At 35.5% G+C, this 20905-nt stretch overlaps 2 protein-coding genes and 1 pseudogene across 2 annotated transcripts; 2 read left to right on the top strand and 1 right to left on the bottom strand.

Moving 5' to 3' along the window:
• The first annotated feature begins 1720 nt into the window (after positions 1 to 1720).
• LOC106385687 lies at positions 1721 to 14017 on the top strand (annotated as a pseudogene).
• On the bottom strand, positions 13917 to 15602 carry LOC106384234 (probable pre-mRNA-splicing factor ATP-dependent RNA helicase DEAH3; the record flags this gene model as incomplete). The annotated part of the gene is made up of 1 exon (XM_022717262.2): positions 13917 to 15602. A coding segment is annotated over one exon (888 nt), but the record flags the coding sequence as incomplete, so codon positions are not given.
• Positions 15603 to 17705: 2103 nt separating this feature from the next.
• Positions 17706 to 19973, top strand: LOC111204503 (probable pre-mRNA-splicing factor ATP-dependent RNA helicase DEAH2). Its single transcript, XM_022699439.2, has one exon. The coding sequence runs from the start codon at positions 18430 to 18432 to the stop codon at positions 19726 to 19728; it is 1299 nt and encodes a 432-aa protein (XP_022555160.2). The 5' UTR covers positions 17706 to 18429; the 3' UTR covers positions 19729 to 19973.
• Positions 19974 to 20905: the final 932 nt, after the last annotated feature.

The raw sequence follows: 20905 nt of genomic DNA, 5'->3' as shown, positions 1-20905 counted from the left end.
AATCTAAGAATCTTAGTCCCTCGTTTACTCGATTCCAAAGTGAATAATTTGCTTTGTTTTTCTGTAAGGACAATAATTTTTTACTCTATATTCATATCGCGTCTGCAAACACCACATGCTACATAGACATGAACCATTTGATGAAAAAAAAATGAACTTAACGTGATTCAATTTAATCAATCTCAAGAACAAGATAAGTTTGAATAAAATTAGTTAGGATTGTTTCCTATATTTTTTTAGATTTAAAAACATAGAATACAAAAATTTAGAATACATATTCTAAAAATGATAAAATATAGACAAAAAAATTAGAATACATACTCTAAGAAAGATATAACATAGACAAATGGTCTAAATTGTGACATAGGAAACTAAGCAGAATAATCAGTTTTTACTCATTCTTTGAAAAATACACCATTTATGAAGAATATTCGATGCGTATGGTTCCTTGTCATTCCTTAAATTTTAAGAAATTATAGAACAAAAACATTCCTTATCAAAATTGATATGGAACAAAGTAATAAATATTTCTTTTTCATTCCTTTTATTTTACTCTTATTCATTATTTTCCTACTTATTCATATTTCTATTTTAACGGTCACCAGTTAGAGCCAAAAAATTAAAATATAAATTCTACCATGTTTAGAACATAGCATACAAATAAAAACTCAATGTTTTATCAACGATATATATAATAGAGTAATCTTTAACGTTTTCTAAAATTTTCTACAATAAAGTAAAAAGCCTACGATATATTATATTTTATAAATAACAAATATCTTTGGTTAAACCTGAATACACATATTCTATATTTGGATAGATCATAGATAAGACCTTACAATATAAATTACAAACTTTATAAAATAAGTCAGAACATCAATTTTATCCTTGTTAAAAGTTATAATATACATTCGAAGAAATTTAGATCAACATATCCAAATTGTTTTTGGAATTCGATTTTTGTACATCAAAAAAATGTAAAAAAATATCATGATGATAGTACTTTTTCACAAAATTTTATTAATATAAAAATAATAATAATTATTTTCGTTATTATGATGGCATTTATATCCAAAACTAACCGGTTAATGTAAGAGTATAAAGAAACAAATACATTTCTCCTCTAATTTGCCAATTTCCCCAAAATTAAATAATTCTGTCTGGGCTTTATCCGGTTTAGTCCAAGATTCGCTTTTTTACTTGCCAATTCGGTAGGATTGCTGTCCTTTTTTACATTTTGTTTCTTTTTTCTGTCAAATTCCTTTCTAAAAAAACATCGATTCCTTATAGTTGTGATGGTTTTGTGTTAAAGTTTTAAAATACAAAAACTTTTGAAACTCAGAGCATAAGCTTAGCTTAACTTTCTAGCTTCTTCTGCTGATTCTTACATGAGTGATCCAGTTCTGCTTAATCTCCATATCTAGGGTCTCTTACGTTTCTCATACGGTAACTCCCTCGTCTGATATTTTTTTTGAGTTGTTTTGGTACATTTTTTTTGGTTTCACTTGTTTTGATCCTCGACGAAGCTCAGATTCATGATACCATATTTACTATCTCCTTTCGTTGATCACAACTAGTCCCAGGACAAGAACGTGGTCTCTTTTAATCGGTAAATTTACATTTTCCGTTACCCTGGGTCACTTGTCCTAATATGTTTGCGTGCTTGCTGTTTTGTCTTTTCATGGTTTTAAGCTGTTGAGTTTTTTTTTATAGGTAGAGAATGTCTCGAGCGGAGTCGTCATGGAAGCGGCTCGTAAACGCTGCGTTACAAAGGGATAGAGCAGGAGGAGGAGCTGGTGGTGGTACTGGTCAGGGCAGCCTTATGGATTATGTTCCTTCATCCCTACCGAACAACAGGGACATAGATGCTATTTTGAGAGCTGCTGATGAACTCCAAAATGAAGACCCCAGCATTGCTAGGATCTGTAAGCCGTTTCTTGTTTATTTATGGGCAGTTTTAGCTTTTATTTCCCCACTGTTTGTGAATTTTATTGAACATTTTTGATGCAGTATGTGAGCATGCTTACTCGCTAGCACAAAATCTTGACCCTAAGAGTGAAGGCAGAGGTGTTTTGCAATTTAAAACCGGATTGATGTCTGTTGTTAAGGTATGTTTCTCTCATGTGATGCCATTATTTGTTAAGATTGTAGTAGATGATGATGATCCATGTGTGACAGATAATTTGGAAACTAGAGTCTGCGTTTAGATTTTCATTTGAATTTTTATTCCCATGGTTTTGCATATTAATACATTATTATGTCTTGGTTCACTTCAGCAAAAGTTAGCAAAAAGAGAGGTAGGGACCATAGACAGAACTCAAGATAGTAAACGACTGCAAGATTTCTACAGGCTGTACAGAGAAAAGAACAACGTTGACACTTTAAAGGAGGAGGAGATGCAGCTCCGTGAGTCAGGGGTTATCACTGGCGAGTACGTATATCAACTACAGAACACATAATCTGTAAATTTTACGTAGTTTTTGAAGCCAAAACGCTTTGATATTGGCTTCCAGGCTGGAGCGGAAAACAGTAAAAAGGAAAAGATTGTTTGCCACCCTTAAAATTCTTGGAAATGTGTTGGAGAAGGTTGCAAAAGAGATCCCTGATGAGGTTGTGTATATTTCCTCTATGCAATCAAGCTTCTATTACTCAAAATCCGTTTTTTTGGGGTCAAAGTAGGCCTTTAGAATGCAGCTAATAATCAACTATTTTGTACTTCAACAGCTGAAGCATGTTATTGATTCTGATGCTGCAATTAGCGAGGACACAATTGCTTACAACATTATTCCTCTTGAGGCTCATGTCACCACAAATGCCATTACGGCTTTCCCTGAGGTCAGATATTTTCCACACATGCGTCTATGCTATGTGGCTCGTCTTGATTTATGACAATAAAATGTGAGCAGGTGAAAGCGGCAGTTGCAGCGTTGAAGTATTTTCGAGGCCTGCCAAATTTGCCGGCTAATTTTCCCATTCCTGCGACAAGGAATGCTGATATGCTTGATTTTCTCCACTATATATTTGGGTTTCAGGTTTGTCTATCCGAGAAGCATCTTTTGTATTACTAAATAAACTTTCATGCATCGTATATGATTGGGCAATTGTCAATAATAACACCTTTTGAAGTTTAAGTCACAAAAATGACATTCATCAAAGAGTAAAATATCTCTAATACCATTGGTTTAAAATTAAATAAAAAAAAAAAAAAAAAAAAATAGTTTCAGATTATATGTTTTCAGATTCGAAATTTTTATAATTTCTTTTCTGAAATTTTTTTTTTATTTTTTTCAAATTTTCTTTTTATAATTTAAAAATACTTTTTGAAACTGTTTTTAAAATTTTTATTTTTTATTTTACTATTTATTTTTTATAAAATTTTAAACCCTAATTCCAAAACCTCACCCCTTAACTTTAAACCCTAAGATTTGGATTAATTAACCCAAAGGGTATAAGTGTATATTTACCTCTTTAATGAAACCTATTTTTGTGACTTTGAGCCTTGAATGCTACTTTGAGAACAAAAACTTGGTTTGGTGCTATCTAGTCTTTTTCTCTATATGATTTCTAATTTTTTTTTAAATTCCAAGTTGAAAGAGTATGGATCGTATGTGAAGTCTTAAACTATTTGAAAATTTATAATGTTGAAAAAGTTAAGGAGTCTATGATCTGTTTTTGGCTAAAGACACTATTGGTTTCCAAGCAAAGCTTTTGCATGATGTTTTAGGATCTCTTTTATTAGCTTCCCTTCCATATTTTACTTCTGATATATCCTTTTCATGTTCATATATTAATTTTCCTGTGGATTACTACTGTTAATATCCATATTCACATTGGACAGCCAAGATTTGTTTTTGTTGTGTTTCATTTTTCTAATATATCAATTCTTATGGCCGCAGAAAGACAGTGTTTCCAATCAGCGTGAACATATAGTTCTTCTTCTTGCTAATGAGCAATCCCGCCTTAATATTCCTGAAGAAATGGAACCTGTAAGTGCCAAAGCTTATTTGAATCTCATACGATGAATTTCGCACAATTTTCTGGATTAGAAGTAGATTATTCATGATTTTGGCTTTGTTCATCTTATTATAGTGGTTATTCTTTGTTTGGACTTCTAGTTGACAAAGCTTAAAAGTGATGTATTTTAATGTTAAGATCTCATGAATAACCTTTTATTTTATGCTCTATCAGAAACTGGATGACGCTGCAGTGCATAATGTGTTTCTGAAGTCCCTAGACAACTACATTAAGTGGTGTGATTACCTATGCATTAAACCTGCATGGAGCAAGTAAAATTATCCCCTCTTCCCTGTATTTTCCAGCTACCACTCTTGCATGCTCATTTTGGTTTTGTAAGTTGCAGCTTAGAGAGAATCAGTGGAGAAAAGAAACTACTATTCCTCTCTTTGTATTTCCTGATTTGGGGTGAAGCTGCTAACATACGGTTTCTTCCAGAATGTTTGTGCTACATATTCCACCACGTAAGTTTTATCCTGAAGGCTTATTTTTACCAGGATTCTCTAGTGTCTCATGCTGAATATTTTATTATAATATTTCCTGTAGATGGTAGTAGAAATGAATGAGATCTTACGCCAGCAAGTTTCTCGCCCTGCTGTGAGTTGTATGCCAGTCGATAGTCATGGCGGTTCTGACGTTGGTGTATCATTTCTTGATCATGTCATTGCTCCACTGTATGCAGTTGTATCAGCGGTATGCTATCTAAAGTGTTCTTTCACCCCTGGACTTGGTAGTCATGCTAAGAATTGTTGCTCTGTGCAGGAAGCTTTTCACAATGAGAATGGCCGAGCACCTCATTCAGAGTGGAGAAACTATGACGACTTTAATGAGTATTTTTGGTAAATTTTTAAATCTTTGTCTGTTGGGTTAATTTCCTTCTCACTGTTGCCTGACTTTTTTTTTTCTTTTCGAGGTCGCTTCGCTCATTCGAGCTTGGTTGGCCGTGGAGAACGAGTTCATCTTTTTTTCAGAAACCTATACGGAGACGAAAGGTCTGTGCATCCCCCCCCCCCCCCCCCCCCCCCCCCCCCCCCTCCTCTCTCTCTCTCTCATAATTTATATTAATAGAATTTTGTATTCACACTGGTTTGTTACTTCTTTTGTATTCATACTGGTATGTTATTTCTTTTGTGAGATGGAATTTTATATATACTATTGGTAAGAGGCGATTTGTTCTCTTGATGGCAATTTGCAAACATCTATATTTCAGCTCCTAGACCATGTAGGCGTATTTGAAGTTAATATACTGGTCTTATTCTTGCAGTACGAGTTTGAAGCCGGTAGGGATAAACATCGAGGAAAGACTTCCTTCGTTGAGCATCGAACATTTTTGCGTCTTTACCACAGCTTCCACCGGCTATGGATATTCCTCGCTATAATGTTTCAGGTTTGACGTTTAGTATATTTGGTTGTGACTTGTATTCACTATCATCGTTGGTGTGAATTTTTTAGTGTCGATAAATGGTTCTCCTGCTACCACACTCTAACAGACTTCTTTACAGGCACTAGCCATAATTGCGTTCAATAAAAATAGCATTATCTCCACGAAGACTTTGCGTCAAATTCTCAGCCTGGGTCCGACTTACGTTGTGATGAAATTTTCTGAGAGTCAGTCTTAAACCTCATACTCTTTACTTTATTTTATTACCAATAGTATGACTTGCTGAAGAAAAAGCATATGCTTAATGTTAAAGGTCTTCTGAATGTCATCATGCTGTATGGTGCTTTTTCTACTACAAGACGGCTAGCTGTTTTACGCATTTTCCTCCGTCTCATTTGGTTTAGCCTTGCTTGCGTGTTCATATGCTTCCTCTATGTGTATGTGGAACTTCTTTTATTCTACCATTCTTTTTCATATTGCTTTTGCATTTTTCCTTGTTTAATATTCTTTTGTGTTTACAGGAAAATGCTTCAAGAAGATACCAAACCAATTTATAATTCAGTCATGTTCAAGGTTTATGGGCTTGTCATAGCCATCTATGGCGGTATTCAGTTATTTTTTACCATCTTGATGCATATCCCAATTTGTCGCAACATTGCTAGTAAATGTGATCGGTGGGCTGTGATTCGATTCGTTGAGGGGATGCGACAGGTTCTGATCCTCAGTTTTTCTATTTCATTCTTTGTGCTTAATATTTGGATCATTGATAATAATCTCTGATGCTTACTTTGATTGTATTTTTCAGGAGAGACACTATGTTGGTCGTGACATGTATGAAAGGATGTCTGATTTTATAAAGTAGGTGTCTACACCTTATTTTTGTTCCATTTTGTAGCTACTTATTTTAGTTATCTGTATTCTTGGGACTTCAAAGTTGTTCTAGATATATGCTTTACTGAAAATACATGGGCTGCTTACTTCAAATAAATATTAATGATTTAAACTGCGTCTCTGACTAGCTTGGGAGAAGCAGGAGACATACTTGTTTGATCAATGCCAACGAACTTCAGCTTGTATGGTCCTTTGTCTTTTTAATTGGTAAAGGTCGTACTAACCTATTCCTGTATGACGCAGGTATTTTCTGTTTTGGCTTGTCGTTCTGTCTGCAAAGTTCTCCTTTGCATACTTTCTTCAGGTTGGGTTTTTTGGCAAGCATAATTAATTTTTTTATGTGTTGCTAGTTTATACGTGTACGTACTGAAGATTGTGGATACACGTGAAATATACATGTTACATTCATAAAATACAGAATGTTTTTGTTTATTGCGATCTTTTGTAGTCAGATGCTGAAGTAATCATTTGACAGTTAAAGAGTGACTCCAACTTATATCTCTCTTGCTGATGAATTTGTAGATTGCACCGCTCGTTGGTCCAACAAGGATGATAATGAAACAGGATAATATCCAATACTCCTGGCATGAGTTTGTGTCAATAAGTAAGTATGGGTTTTGTAGATTTTGTTTAGGGAGTTGAGTGGACCATAGACATGGCTTTTATGCTTAATTTTGTAACCTTAGTTGCTTGAATGATTGTAATGTATTATGTTAGTTCTCTCTGGAATCATGCACCTGTGCTTCTTTGCAGTATATGATATCAAAGTTGAACTCTAAATGTTGGCTCCTCTGGGGATGTTACTAGCTCTACTATTTGGTTTTCATGCTGATAATTAAATCATTATTCTGTAAGATTCTCATACTCTAATATTTCTTATCTGGATGCAGAAAACTATAATGCTCTGACTGTTGCCAGTTTATGGGCTCCTGTGGTCGCTGTAAGTTCAAAGATTTTTACAGAGGGTAGGCACTTTTGTTGTTCTAGGTTATATTGGGATCAAACCAATCACTGGTGAAATTCGTTCTGATTAGGATGGATGTTTCCACTGGGGGATTTACAGTAGAGTTTCATTCATTGTATTATATATTTCTCTATTTGATAATAATGCAGATTTACCTGTTAGACATCCATATATTCTACACCATTGCCTCTGCTTTTTTCGGTTTCTTGCTCGGTGCGAGAGATCGTTTGGGAGAGGTAAGTGTGGTTACACTTCTCTGTCTTACAGATGTCAAAATTAAGATATACAAATATGTTACTTTCCTTGCATTTTTCATAGATAAGATCTTTGGAAGCAATTCACAAACAATTTGAGGAGTTTCCAGGGGCTTTTATGAAGGCTCTTCATGTTCCTGTTACCAACCGGTTAGGTTCCTGTCCATCTGTCATCTCACTTTCTCTTTGTTAAATATTAACAGTTTTCTCCTCTTCATTGCCTTTTTCATATGATTCAAAATCATGTGCAGGACGTTTGATCCTTCTCATCAGGTACCTCTTGGCCTGTTTTACATTTATGAATCACTAATGAACGTATGGTTTGTCATGTTAGTTTTCTTCTCACGTTTGTTGCTCATATCTGCATGTGATTATCAATTCGAAGGCTGTGGATAAGAATATAGTAGATGCAGCACACTTTGCTCCATTTTGGAACCAAATAATAAAATGTCTACGAGAGGAAGACTACATCACTGATCTGTAAGTGCTCTATCCTTTTCCGGTAACTTATGTGCTTAGTGTTATTAAACCATCCGCATTGGTGAGTCTCTCAAAAATCTCTCACTAATTATATTAATATTTAACTGGAAAGTTTTTCGAAAAAACTGAAAGATTCATATGAACGTTTGGCATGAGTATTTCAACTCTTCAATTAAATATTAATTTAATTGGTGAGAGATTCTGGTGAGATTCTGGCATTAGTTTTAAATTTTTGTGGTTTTGTTTTTACTCATTTTTCTCATATGGAACAATTTTTTAGTGAGATGGAATTGCTCCTGATGCCCAAGAAATCTGGTAGGCTTCAATTGGTTCAATGGCCACTTTTTCTTCTTTCCAGCAAGGTGAGTCTGTTACTTTACCTGCTTGTGTGTTAAGATTCAAAGCTAGCCTCATTGATTTCCGTAAAAATCTAATATGAGATTATTTCTTAGTGAAAATTATTTTCCTATAATTTAATGTAGATATTGTTGGCCAAAGAGATTGCCGCTGAGAGTAATTCGCAAGAGGAGATTGTGGAGAGGATTGGAAAGGTTGACTATATGAAGTATGCTGTTGAGGAAGTCTATCACACTCTTAAACTTGTCCTAACAGAAACTCTGGAAGCTGAGGGGAGGATGTGGTGATTGGGTTTTTTAAGTTCTAAAACGACACTCTTAAACTTGCACAGAGTTTTGATGGATAAAAGAATGATATTTCTCGTGAATTTTGAAGGGTGGAAAGAATCTACGAAGACATCGATACCAGCATAAAGAATAGAAAGATACATAATGACTTTCAGCTGAACAAACTCTCCCTTGTTATCACGAGAGTGGCTGCACTCTTGGGAATCCTGGTATTTACACTGCTAGTGCTAACTATGTCTTTATTGAACCGGTTTTTAGTTTTATTCTAATAGTAACTAGTAATCTTCAGTGTGCTGAAAGTTATATTAGATGGAGTTTTATTTTATTTTATACTTTCTTGAACAGAAAGAAAATGAAACACCTGAGCATGCGAAAGGGGCTATAAAGGCACTTCAGGATCTATACGATGTTATACGGCTTGACGTATTAAATGTTAATATGAGGTACATTACAAGCTGCGTTTTGTGCAAAAAACTCATGAATGTGACTTTCTTTAATAATTTTCCAAAAATATGTTGCTGTGTAGGGGTCAGTATGAAATGTGGAACAACTTAACTCAAGCCTGGAACGAAGGTCGGCTTTTTACAGAGTTGAAATGGCCTAAAGATCCAGAGCTGGTATTATGAATGATATTTGTTGTCAAGGTTATAATTACACTCGTTTATATTCTGTTAGCCTGATAATTATCTTTGGTTTGCAGAAAGCTCTCGTCAGAAGATTGTACTCTCTGTTTACTATCAAAGATTCTGCGGCGCATGTTCCTAGAAACCTTGAGGCCAGACGTAGACTGCAATTCTTCACCAATTCCCTTTTCATGGATGTGCCACCACCAAAGTCTGTTGACAAGATGTTATCCTTCAGGCATTTTTTTCTCCTTACTTTCAACTTTTTATCGTTAATTACAAGCTCTTCACAAGCTTACTATCTTCCTTTGAACTTTTGTTTTCAGTGTCTTCACTCCATATTATTCTGAGGTTGTGCTATACAGCATGGCTGAACTCACTAAGAGAAATGAGGACGGGATATCAATATTGTTTTACCTTCAGAAAATATATCCAGGTGTGACATTTGCCTAGCTTTTTTTTAAAGATGTTTCTTACTAATAAGTTACTTCTGTAATGAATAGGTGAATAATATTTTCTTATTGATATTTTGATATGTTGCAGATGAGTGGAAAAATTTTCTTGCACGAATAGGACAAGATGAAAATGCGTTAGAAGGCGATCTACGTAATGAGAGAGACATACTTGAACTTCGATTTTGGGCTTCCTACCGTGGACAAACGTTAGCTAGAACAGGTATGTAAAAAATCATTAATTACACATTTTTCCCATGTATATTTTCTGTGTTTTTTTTTGTTTACATGTTATCTGTCATTATATTTGCAGTTCGGGGGATGATGTATTATAGGAAAGCTCTCATGCTTCAGTCTTATTTGGAAAGAAAAGCTGGCAGAGGTAAGAGGCTATAAGATATTTCTTTAGATATATCAGTTTTGGTGAAGCTTTTTCTTATGGCTATCTCACTTATTACAGACGGTGGGGAGTCCACTCTTTTTGGTAATAACATGACGGATGCTGAAGGATTTGAGTTATCTCCTAAAGCAAGGGCCCAAGCAGATCTTAAGTTTACATATGTTGTCACATGCCAAATATATGGAAGACAGAAGGAAGATAAAAAACCTGAAGCTGTTGACATTGCATTGCTAATGCAAAGGTAAGAAGACACTTTCTATGGATTTCTCTATCTCAGGTCAAGAGCTTCTGCTAATCTCTTTCATTCTATTGTCAGAAATGAAGCCCTTCGAATCGCTTATATCGATGTTGTTGATACCCCCAAAGATGGTATATCTCATACAGAATATTATTCAAAGCTTGTGAAGGCCGACATCAATGGAAAGGATAAGGTAAACTGTGACCATCTGTGAAACAAGTCACGGGTGTAGTATTCTCGTTTCCTTAATGCTTAAAACATGATTTAGAACATTTTTCCTTTTTGGAATTTGTTGTCACTTGAGTTTTTTTCTGGTTATGCAGGAAATTTATTCCATAAGGTTGCCTGGGGACCCGAAACTTGGAGAAGGCAAACCTGAGAATCAAAACCATGCCATTGTGTTTACTCGTGGAAATGCACTTCAAACCATTGATATGAATCAGGTTAGTATGCATCTTATTATAAGGCCTTCTTTCGAGCTCTTCTGTGTGTTTATTATAGTTAAGGTTCACTTGAAGTTCACTTTAGTAAATTAGACATGTAAGCTTTGTAAAGAGTAAATAACAGTTTGGAATTGGACATCTCATAATATGTCAGTGTACCTGAATTTTCTATCATGATTACATTCTTTACGTGAGAGCTTAATACAACTCCAACATGTGGCATCATGTTATATTTGTTAGGATAATTACTTTGAAGAAGCTTTGAAGATGAGAAATCTTTTGGAGGAATTTAACCGGGACCATGGAATTCGACCACCCACCATTCTTGGAGTCAGAGAACATGTATTTACTGGAAGGTATGATCCACTCATTCGTATATCTATTTTGTTAATTTCATATACTATTTCATCTTAAATAATTGGTTTGTGACAATATGCAGTGTCTCCTCCTTGGCCTCTTTCATGTCCAATCAAGAAACTAGCTTTGTAACTCTTGGTCAAAGAGTATTGGCGAAACCCCTCAAGTAAAGCTACTACCAATAAGTTTATATATCTTCCTTGAACAACTTAAACTCATATGGAATCCTTATTCTAGGATCCGCATGCATTATGGTCATCCAGATGTCTTTGACAGAATTTTCCATATTACTCGTGGTGGTATCAGCAAGGCCTCTCGGGTCATCAACATTAGTGAAGATATTTTTGCTGGTAAAGCCTATTTGTTAATTGAAAGTTACCTTTTTATTGAGCCAATTAATCTAATTTTTTTTTCCACACTTGATGCTATGATTTTCAGGTTTTAACTCAACTCTACGTCAAGGAAATATTACTCACCATGAGTATATTCAGGTCTGTATTTTTTAACTATTTACAAATAAATAGATAAAGAATATATAATATATTAATTTTATTTACAGGTGGGCAAAGGGAGAGATGTGGGGCTCAATCAAATAGCTCTGTTTGAAGGGAAGGTTGCTGGTGGAAATGGTGAACAAGTTCTTAGTCGGGATGTATACAGACTTGGCCAGCTACTTGATTTCTTCAGAATGTTGTCATTCTACTTCACAACTGTTGGCTTCTATTTCTCTACAATGGTATAGTGATTTTGTTTGCCTTTTAGTAAGAGCAGTCTTAGCGTCATGGTATCTCATTTTTACCTCCATCACAAATTTAGCTGCCAACTCTATTAAAGAAGTCCTGCATCATTAAATTTCATTTTATTTTTGTAACTTGTATATGGAGCTGTTACTAATTAGTTCCAAGTTTCTCCAAGTGTGGTTTCCATGAACTTAATGCTGATGAATTGACATTTACATGGCCTCTTGCAGTTGACGGTTCTTACTTTGTATATATTCTTATATGGGAGGGCATACCTGGTAAGCATGGTTTCTTAATGTTGGTTATGGCTCATATGTGCTATCTTAATGGAGCGCATTACCCATGAATGCTGAGTGAAGGTCTCTAACACCTACTTGTGTATGAATTTTAATAGGCACTTTCTGGAGTTGGAGATACTCTTCGCGAAAGAGCTATTAGTCTGGACGACACTGCACTTAGCGCCGCCCTCAATGCTCAGTTTCTGTTTCAGATTGGTGTCTTCACTGCTGTGCCAATGATTTTGGGCTTTATTTTGGAACAGGGTATTCTCAAGGTACTGGTTTTCACACCTTTTAAGTCATATCATTATTGTTATGACGTGTTTATGATATTATTGATAGTGAAGCATGTGTTTAAAACTTCATTGTACTGACATGTGTTCTGAGTTAGCTCGTTCATTTACTTATCTACTGTATTTAAATTGGGTTATAAGTTATCTTATGATAGCAGATTCACAATTTAACCATCTTTCACTGTATAGGCCATTGTCAGTTTCACAACGATGCAGTTTCAGCTATGTACTGTCTTCTTCACATTTTCACTTGGCACAAGAACCCATTATTTTGGACGGACAATCCTTCATGGTGGTGCTAGGGTATTATTCTTATCCTCTGTTCTTTATTCTCTCAATACTTTTTCTGGAATGTGACAAGACAGTGTTTTTCAACAGTACCAAGCCACTGGAAGAGGGTTTGTCGTCAAGCATATCACATTTTCTGAGAACTACCGTCTTTACTCCAGAAGTCATTTTGTCAAAGGGTATCTGTATTATCCTTTGCATACATTTCTTTATGTATACCTATTTAGGCATAGTAAAAGATGGTTTATTCATTTGGTATGCTTTTCTTTCTTCTACAGGCTGGAAGTTATTCTCTTACTGGTTGTCTACCTTGCGTATGGAAATGATAAGGCTGGTGCTGTTTCCTACATTCTTCTGACTGTGAGCAGCTGGTTTTTGGCTGGTTCTTGGCTTTTTGCTCCTTTCCTGTTCAACCCTGCTGGATTTGAGTGGCAAAAGTAAGTAGTGATGTCTTGTTTATTCCCCATTGCAAGGAGCAACGCGTTCTTTCACTGAGCAAGATGATTGTTTCTCCTTTCAGAGTCGTGGTGGACTTCACAGAATGGACAAATTGGCTCTTTTACAGAGGTGGAATCGGTGTGAAAGGATCTGAAAGCTGGGAAGCTTGGTGGGAAGAAGAACTGGTAAGAACTCTATTTCCCAGCAAACGCTGTTGTGTCCTTAGTTCTTGAAACAAAACTTTGAAGGAAAAGAAAATCAAATATTCATCATCTGCTTATAGTTTTTTTTTTTCATTTTTGTTGGATCCTTATTACATAGTGCTCTTCATGCTGTCACATTAACATTAATTTTTCTACTTTGTTTTGCTAAATAATAATATCATCTTTGTACATCAACAGTCTCACATTCGGACCTTGAGCGGGAGGATAATGGAGACTATATTAAGTCTACGCTTCTTTGTCTTCCAGTATGGTATTGTCTACAAACTGAAACTACAAGGATCAGATACATCATTTTCGGTACAGCGTTTCTCTTTGTCTACACTTCAACCTTACCACAGTTTGCTAGTTTTTGTTCGTATGGATAATATAGTACCTATACATGTGCAGATCTATGGTTGGTCATGGGCTGCATTAGCAATCTTTTTTTTTCTTTTCAAGGTCGGTTTATTCCACGTCCATTTCATGCTGAATATATTGCATCACATGACTCTGATGTATATCTCTCCATTGTAATAGGTCTTTACCTTCAGTCGGAAGATTTCTGTTAGTTTCCAGCTTGTGCTGAGACTTGCACAAGGCATTACCTTCTTGGTGGCTTTAACTGTCGTAACCGTAGGGGTTGTACTCACAGACTTGTCAGTGACAGACATATTCGCTACTGTATTAGCCCTTATACCAACTGGATGGGGAATCCTCTCCGTAAGTTTCACTACCTGTAGTATCTAATCACTTGCATGAGGTCTAAGTTTTTAACATATGTAATCCTCTCTTTGTTGTTAGATTGCGTGCGCTTGGAAGCCAATCATAAAGCGAATTGGGATGTGGAAGTCGATCCGTTCACTAGCAAGGCTGTATGATGCAGGAATGGGAATGCTCATATTCCTTCCCGTTGCGTTCTGCTCGTGGTTCCCATTTCTCTCGACGTTCCAAACACGTATGATGTTTAACCAAGCGTTTAGTCGTGGTCTGGAGATCTCTCTCATCCTCGCAGGAAACCATCCTAATTCAGACCTTTGAGTTTGAGATCGTTAATAGCTTTGCCTTTTGTTAAGGCGAACACTAGCTAGAGCTTGTAGTGGAGAAAACAAAACAGACCGTATCACAACACCAATCGTGATTATTTCCATTTAAGAAGCTATATCTTCATTATGAAAATAACTTGTAAAAATTCAAAGTTTAAGAAATCTACAAATAAATTAAATAATTTTATTTATAAAAAAAAAAGTGACGCTAGGCGCTTATAATAAATTTCCATATCTATTAGTTTCTCTCTGCAACACAAGAAAAAAATTAAGAACTTTATAAAAAGAATTCAAAGTGGCTCTTCCAAACTCTCCATCATATGGTCTATATTTGTCAGGTTACCTTGGTCATCCACAGCTCCCAGATGAAACAAATCGGTCAAGGCCCGAAGGAGCATTCGAGTGCAAGGAGGATCTATATATTCAAAAAATGTCAAGTCGTCCACACCCAGCCTTTTCAAAGTCAAAACTGTTTTAACAAGGTTTGATCTAAGTATCTCAGGAGTCTCCCCATCCATGAAGTCATTGAAAGTCTTCTCAGTGTAGAGCCTGAAACATTTTTCACCGGCACGTCCTGCTCTCTGGTAAGCACTTGCTTGTGATATCCGGGACACCGACCAGAACTCATCAGAAGTGAGAAAACTATAGTTCTTTTGCTTGGAGAAACCAGGATCAACCACATAAACAATCCCGTCCATGGACAAAGAAGTCTCAGCAACGTTGGTGGAGACGATGATCTTTCTCACTGAATGTGGTGGTGGTGTAGGATAGAAGATCTTGTGTTGCAGGGCTGATGGAAGAGAGGAATACAAGGGCACAACGGTGACTTGATCTCCAAGACTACGGACAATTCTGCTGCAAGCATGTTCAATCTCTTCTTCCCCGGTCAAGAAAACAAGAACGTCACCTGTTGGTTCACACATGTGAATCTCGATAACTTTGCTTATGGCAGACTCGAGATAGTCCATCACAGGTTCTCGAGTGTACAAGATCTCCACTGGATGGAGGAGCCTATCAGAAGGGACTTTGATGAGAGGCGCACCTCTAAAATACTCTCTGTTAAAAGCCTGTAGGGTAGCACTCATCACAACAAGCTTAAGATCAGGTCGGCTAATCAAGGTGCGGTTAAGAATACCAACAAGTAAATCTGTGGCTAAACTTCTATCATGAACTTCGTATCAAGGATTATAGAGATAAGGATAACATATTAGAGATAACTATAGACTCTTTGTAGAGCTATATAGATATACACGATCCCACTGAATATAGGATCTATAGCTTGTATATATATCGTGTAACTTACGTCAATACAAACAACACTTTTACCTCATTACAAGGATAATCACTTTGTATCTTAAAAAGAGCGGACCCACCATAGCTTCCCTCAGAAGCACATCATTAGTCAGGTACATGAGCACTGTTCGGGAGCTACTGCAGTCCTCCAAACGGACTCTATAACCCACTTCTAAAAACAATATAAATACAAAAATAAAAATAAAAATAAAATTTTTAAACTGAAATAATAGAAATACTAAAATATATTAAAAATATAAATATTATTAATTTATTATTTAGCCGTTATTTTATTTGGTGGTTAACCAGTCATAAGTATCGCGCAAACCCATCAATTTCTAACCGCAGTACCAGTTGTACAAATCTTTTTAAACCGCTTAAAACCGCAACCACCCACAACCGCAGCGGTTACACCAGTCAGACCCTAAACCGTTGGACTGTGATCGGAACGCTGCTGGAATGTGTTTGGGATTGGGGATAAGGATATCCGAGGCGGGGATATGAAAAGACGAGGTCCAAAACATAATATGATCAATGATCTTTATTTGATCTTTCCTCAAAGCTCGTCGTCGTTGTTATTTGAACCAAAAAGGCCATGAGCAGTGAAATTGCTGATTGCGTAATATTCTTGATCTCACTAAACTTGACCTTATGGTCGTCATACGGTAAGACGATGTTGGGATTAAACTCCAGTTTTGGGATTGAGTTATATTCTAAAAATCTGTTACAGTCATTGATCATATCAGTGAAGATGGAAAGAAAGAGAGTAGCACATGCTGCTATAGAAGAACTCCATACGCTCCTGATTTACCAATGTGATTCTTTCTTACGAAGAAATGATTGTTTTGATTTTCTAAGAATTTTTATCCTATCCAGTCTCAAAAATTATTGCTGAGAATCTACCACCACTCTTTGTTTTCTCAAATTATCAATGTTATGTTTTTACTGATGGTTGATTTAGCCGAGAAAGAAATAAAGTCTCATAGATTTTCAGATTATTTGTGTTAATACTCTCATTTGCTGGTGTGATTAACTTAAGCAAGTTATACGTACAGGTTGCAGAACAAAATGAAGAAGGAAGATGGACATTAGGTAGGTATGTGGTTTAAAATTGGAGATTTTACCAGTTATTTTTTCTCACTCCAATGAGAAAAGTTCAGATATATCTTAGTAGGTTCGAAAGATAGTGTATATTAATTAACTAACCATAATATTCTTTAAATTTGAAATTCCGGCATCCAAAACAAATATCCTAACTAGAGAATATTTTTGTTACTAAGTTTTATGGATTTGTATATTTAAAATGATAACAAACTAATTTTATTTAATATATGTATGGTAATTTAATTTTTTTAATATATAAGATACATATATTTAAAGTTTATTCTAAAAAAATCTGTTGATAAATATTTAACAATATTTTAATTTTCAAATGTTTATGTAAATATTTTCATTATTTTGTAATTAGCAATGAACTTTTATTATGCATTAATATATATTCAATTATCGTTAATAATATGAAAAATTCTATCATATTTTTATCTATTTTATAATCATAATCAATCATGTTAAAATATTCATTTTAAAAAATATAATATAATAATAACGACTTAACATTAGCTAACGATATAATATATGTATAAAATTAAGATTTTTATTTATACGATAATATATTATTTAAAATGAATAAAAGTAAAAAATATTGATAAAACAAAATCTAGCCTTGAAAAGCGGGTCAGAACTTAGTATAAATCAAATAAAAATGTTCAAATTTTTTGTTTGATCCATATATTATTTTTTTAATAATTAATTGCAAATATAATAAGACAAATATATAATAAACAATAACACATACATGTGACGGTTTTAAACAATTGATTAACTACAACATATAAACTATAAAATTATTAAATTACTGTATCCAAAATATTTATATAAACATTTAAATATATGATTTAACTTTTAAAAAATGTATACAACTAATGATCTAAAATAAATATTTACGTATATAAAACTGTAAACAAACACCCGCTCGGTTGCGCGGGTTGATTGGTTAGGATTAAAAATAGTAATACATATGGAAGGAGAGGAACGTTGTAAGGCTTCGTTCTCTCGGTTCCCTCAAGCGATCATGTATCCTTCGTATTGATCCTATATCTCCACAATCGCCATCAACAAAACTTATCTCCTTCTTTTACTCTCCACTTGTTATCTCTCTTTCAGATCTTTTGATTGTATTTTGTATCTTTGAAGTTGAATTTAAGGGTTAGGTTAACAGGTTTGGGACCTATGTTTCGTTTCTAGGACGAAGGTGCTGCAGACAGGACAATGACCTTTCTGAGCCATACAAAACGTGTGACCACACGGCCTAAAATAAACTTGAGGTCCAGTGAAGAGAAAAGTAAATTAAACTTGATCATACAAAACGTGTGACCACACGGCCTAAAATAAACTTGAGGTCCACTGAAGAGAAGGAAACTAAAGTTTTGTTGAAAATAAATTTTCTAAATTATTTTTTTGTTATCAAAATTTCCTTTTCCAAAATACACTATGAAAAGGAAAATAGGGTTTGGTGACTATAAATACAGCAAGTGGTTACGACTTCATTCAATCTAAAGTAAAGGAAGCAAACAACTAAAAAGCATACAAGTACTAGAAGCTGGTGCGGGGTTTTTTGTTTGGTTTGTTTGTTTGTTGAAGAGAGTCGTGGATATGATGATGAAGAAGAAGTCAGAACGTAGGAATCTACCAGTATGGGGGCAAAAAGAAGAGTTTGTCCGAACATTGAAGGAGAATCAGATGGTGATGGTGACGGGGGAGACCGGTAGTGGTAAAACAACGCAGATCCCACAGTTTGTTTTAGAAGCAATGATGGATGAAATCCCTAGCTCTGATGATCAGTGGTTGATTGGGTGCACGCAGCCTCATCGAGTTGCAGCCATGACTGCGGCACGTCGTGTCGCTGAAGAGATGGATGTAAAGCTCGGGGAAGAAGTCGGTTACACAGTCCGTTTCGAGGATCTCAGTAGCCCCCGAACGGTGCTCAAGTACCTGACTGATGTAATGCTTCTGAAGGAAGCTATGGTGGATCCACTCTTTTTGAGATACAAAGTGATTATCGTTGACGAAGTTCATGATAGAAGTTTAGCCACAGATTTACTTATTAGTATTCTTAACCGCACCTTGATTAGCCGACCTGATCTTAAGCTTGTTGTTATGAGTGCAACCCTACAGGTTTTTAACAAAAGGTATTTTAGAGGTGCGCCTCTCATCAAAGTCCCTTCTGGTAGGCTCCTCCATCCAGTGGAGATCTTGTACACTCGAGAACCTGTGATGGACTATCTCGAGTCTGCCATAAGCAAAGTTATCCAGATTCACACGTGTGAGCCACCTGGTGACGTTCTTGTTTTCTTGACCGGGGAAGAAGAGATTGAACAAGCTTGCAGCAGAATTGTCCGCAGTCTTGGAGATCAAGTCACAGTTGTGCCCTTGTATTCCTCTCTTCCACCAGCTTTGCAACACAAGATCTTCGATCCTACACCACCACCACATTCAGTGAGAAAGATCATCGTCTCCACCAACGTTGCTGAGACTTCTTTGTCCATGGACGGGATTGTTTATGTGGTTGATCCTGGTTTCTCCAAGCAAAAGAACTATAGTTATCTCACTACTGACGAGCTCTGGTTTGTGTCCCGAATATCACAAGCAAGTGCTTACCAGAGAGCAGGACGTGCCGGTAGAAAATGTTTTAGGCTCTACACTGAGAAGACTTTCAATGACTTCATGGATAAGGAGATTCCTGAGATACTTAGATCAAACCTTGTTAAAACAGTTTTGACTTTAAAAAGGCTAGGGGTGGAGGACTTGACATATTTTGAATATATAGATCCTCCTTCCACTCGAATGCTCTTTCGGGGCATGGAGGATTTGTTTCATCTAGGAGCAATGGATGACCAAGGTAACTTGACAAATATAGGCCACATGATGGAGAGTTTGGAAGAGCCACTTTGAATTTTTTTATAAAGTTCTTTTCATAATATATTTTTTTTGTTGCTGAGAGATACTAAAATATATGAAAATTATTATAAGCGCGTAGCTTCAATTTTTATTTTATAAATATTATTAATTTTTTTTTGGGACAAATAAATATTATTAAATTTATTTGTCGATTTGTTAACTTTGAGTTTATATAAATTGTTTTTTTTCATAATGAAGATAGCTTCTTAAATGGAAACAATTACAATTGGTGTTTTGTTTTTCTACGACAAGTTCAAGTGTTCGCCTTCTGTTTCATACTTGGGCATTTCCTTAATACACAAATAATAAAGAAATAGATAGATAGCACTCAACAAAAGGTAAAGCTGTGGAAGGATGATTTAAAGGCCTAAATTAGGATTGTTTCCAAGAGAGATCTCCAGACCACGACTAAACGCTTGGTTAAACATCATACGTGTTTGAAAGGTCGAGAGAAATGGAAACCACGAGCAGAACGCAACGGGAAGGAATATGAGCATTCCCATTCCTGCATCATAGAGCCTTGCTAGTGAACGGATTGACTTCCACATCCTTCAGCATCCGTCATGTCATTACCAAAAAGAGTGGACTCCCCACCGTCTGTAATAAGTGAGATAGCCATAAGAAAAAGCTTCACCAAAACTGATATATCTAAAGAAATATCTTATAGCCTCTTACCTCTGCCAGCTTTTCTTTCCAAATAAGACTGAAGTATGAGAGCTTTCCAAATATCTTATAGCCTCTTAGTCGTGGTCTGGAGATCTCTCTCATCCTCGCAGGAAACCATCCTAATTCAGACCTTTGAGTTTGAGATCGTTAATAGCTTTGCCTTTTGTTAAGGCGAACACTAGCTAGAGCTTGTAGTGGAGAAAACAAAACAGACCGTATCACAACACCAATCGTGATTATTTCCATTTAAGAAGCTATATCTTCATTATGAAAATAACTTGTAAAAATTCAAAGTTTAAGAAATCTACAAATAAATTAAATAATTTTATTTATAAAAAAAAAAGTGACGCTAGGCGCTTATAATAAATTTCCATATCTATTAGTTTCTCTCTGCAACACAAGAAAAAAATTAAGAACTTTATAAAAAGAATTCAAAGTGGCTCTTCCAAACTCTCCATCATATGGTCTATATTTGTCAGGTTACCTTGGTCATCCACAGCTCCCA

The sequence above is a fragment of the Brassica napus genome, chromosome A3, assembly GCF_020379485.1.
Source record: "Brassica napus cultivar Da-Ae chromosome A3, Da-Ae, whole genome shotgun sequence".
Taxonomy (NCBI): domain Eukaryota; kingdom Viridiplantae; phylum Streptophyta; class Magnoliopsida; order Brassicales; family Brassicaceae; genus Brassica; species Brassica napus.
This window is presented reverse-complemented; position numbering and strand designations above follow the sequence as displayed.

Excerpts from the sequence above, each read along its gene's own strand:
- LOC111204503 (XM_022699439.2), top strand. The coding sequence starts at position 18,430 with ATGATGATGAAGAAGAAGTCAGAACGTAGGAATCTACCAGTATGGGGG.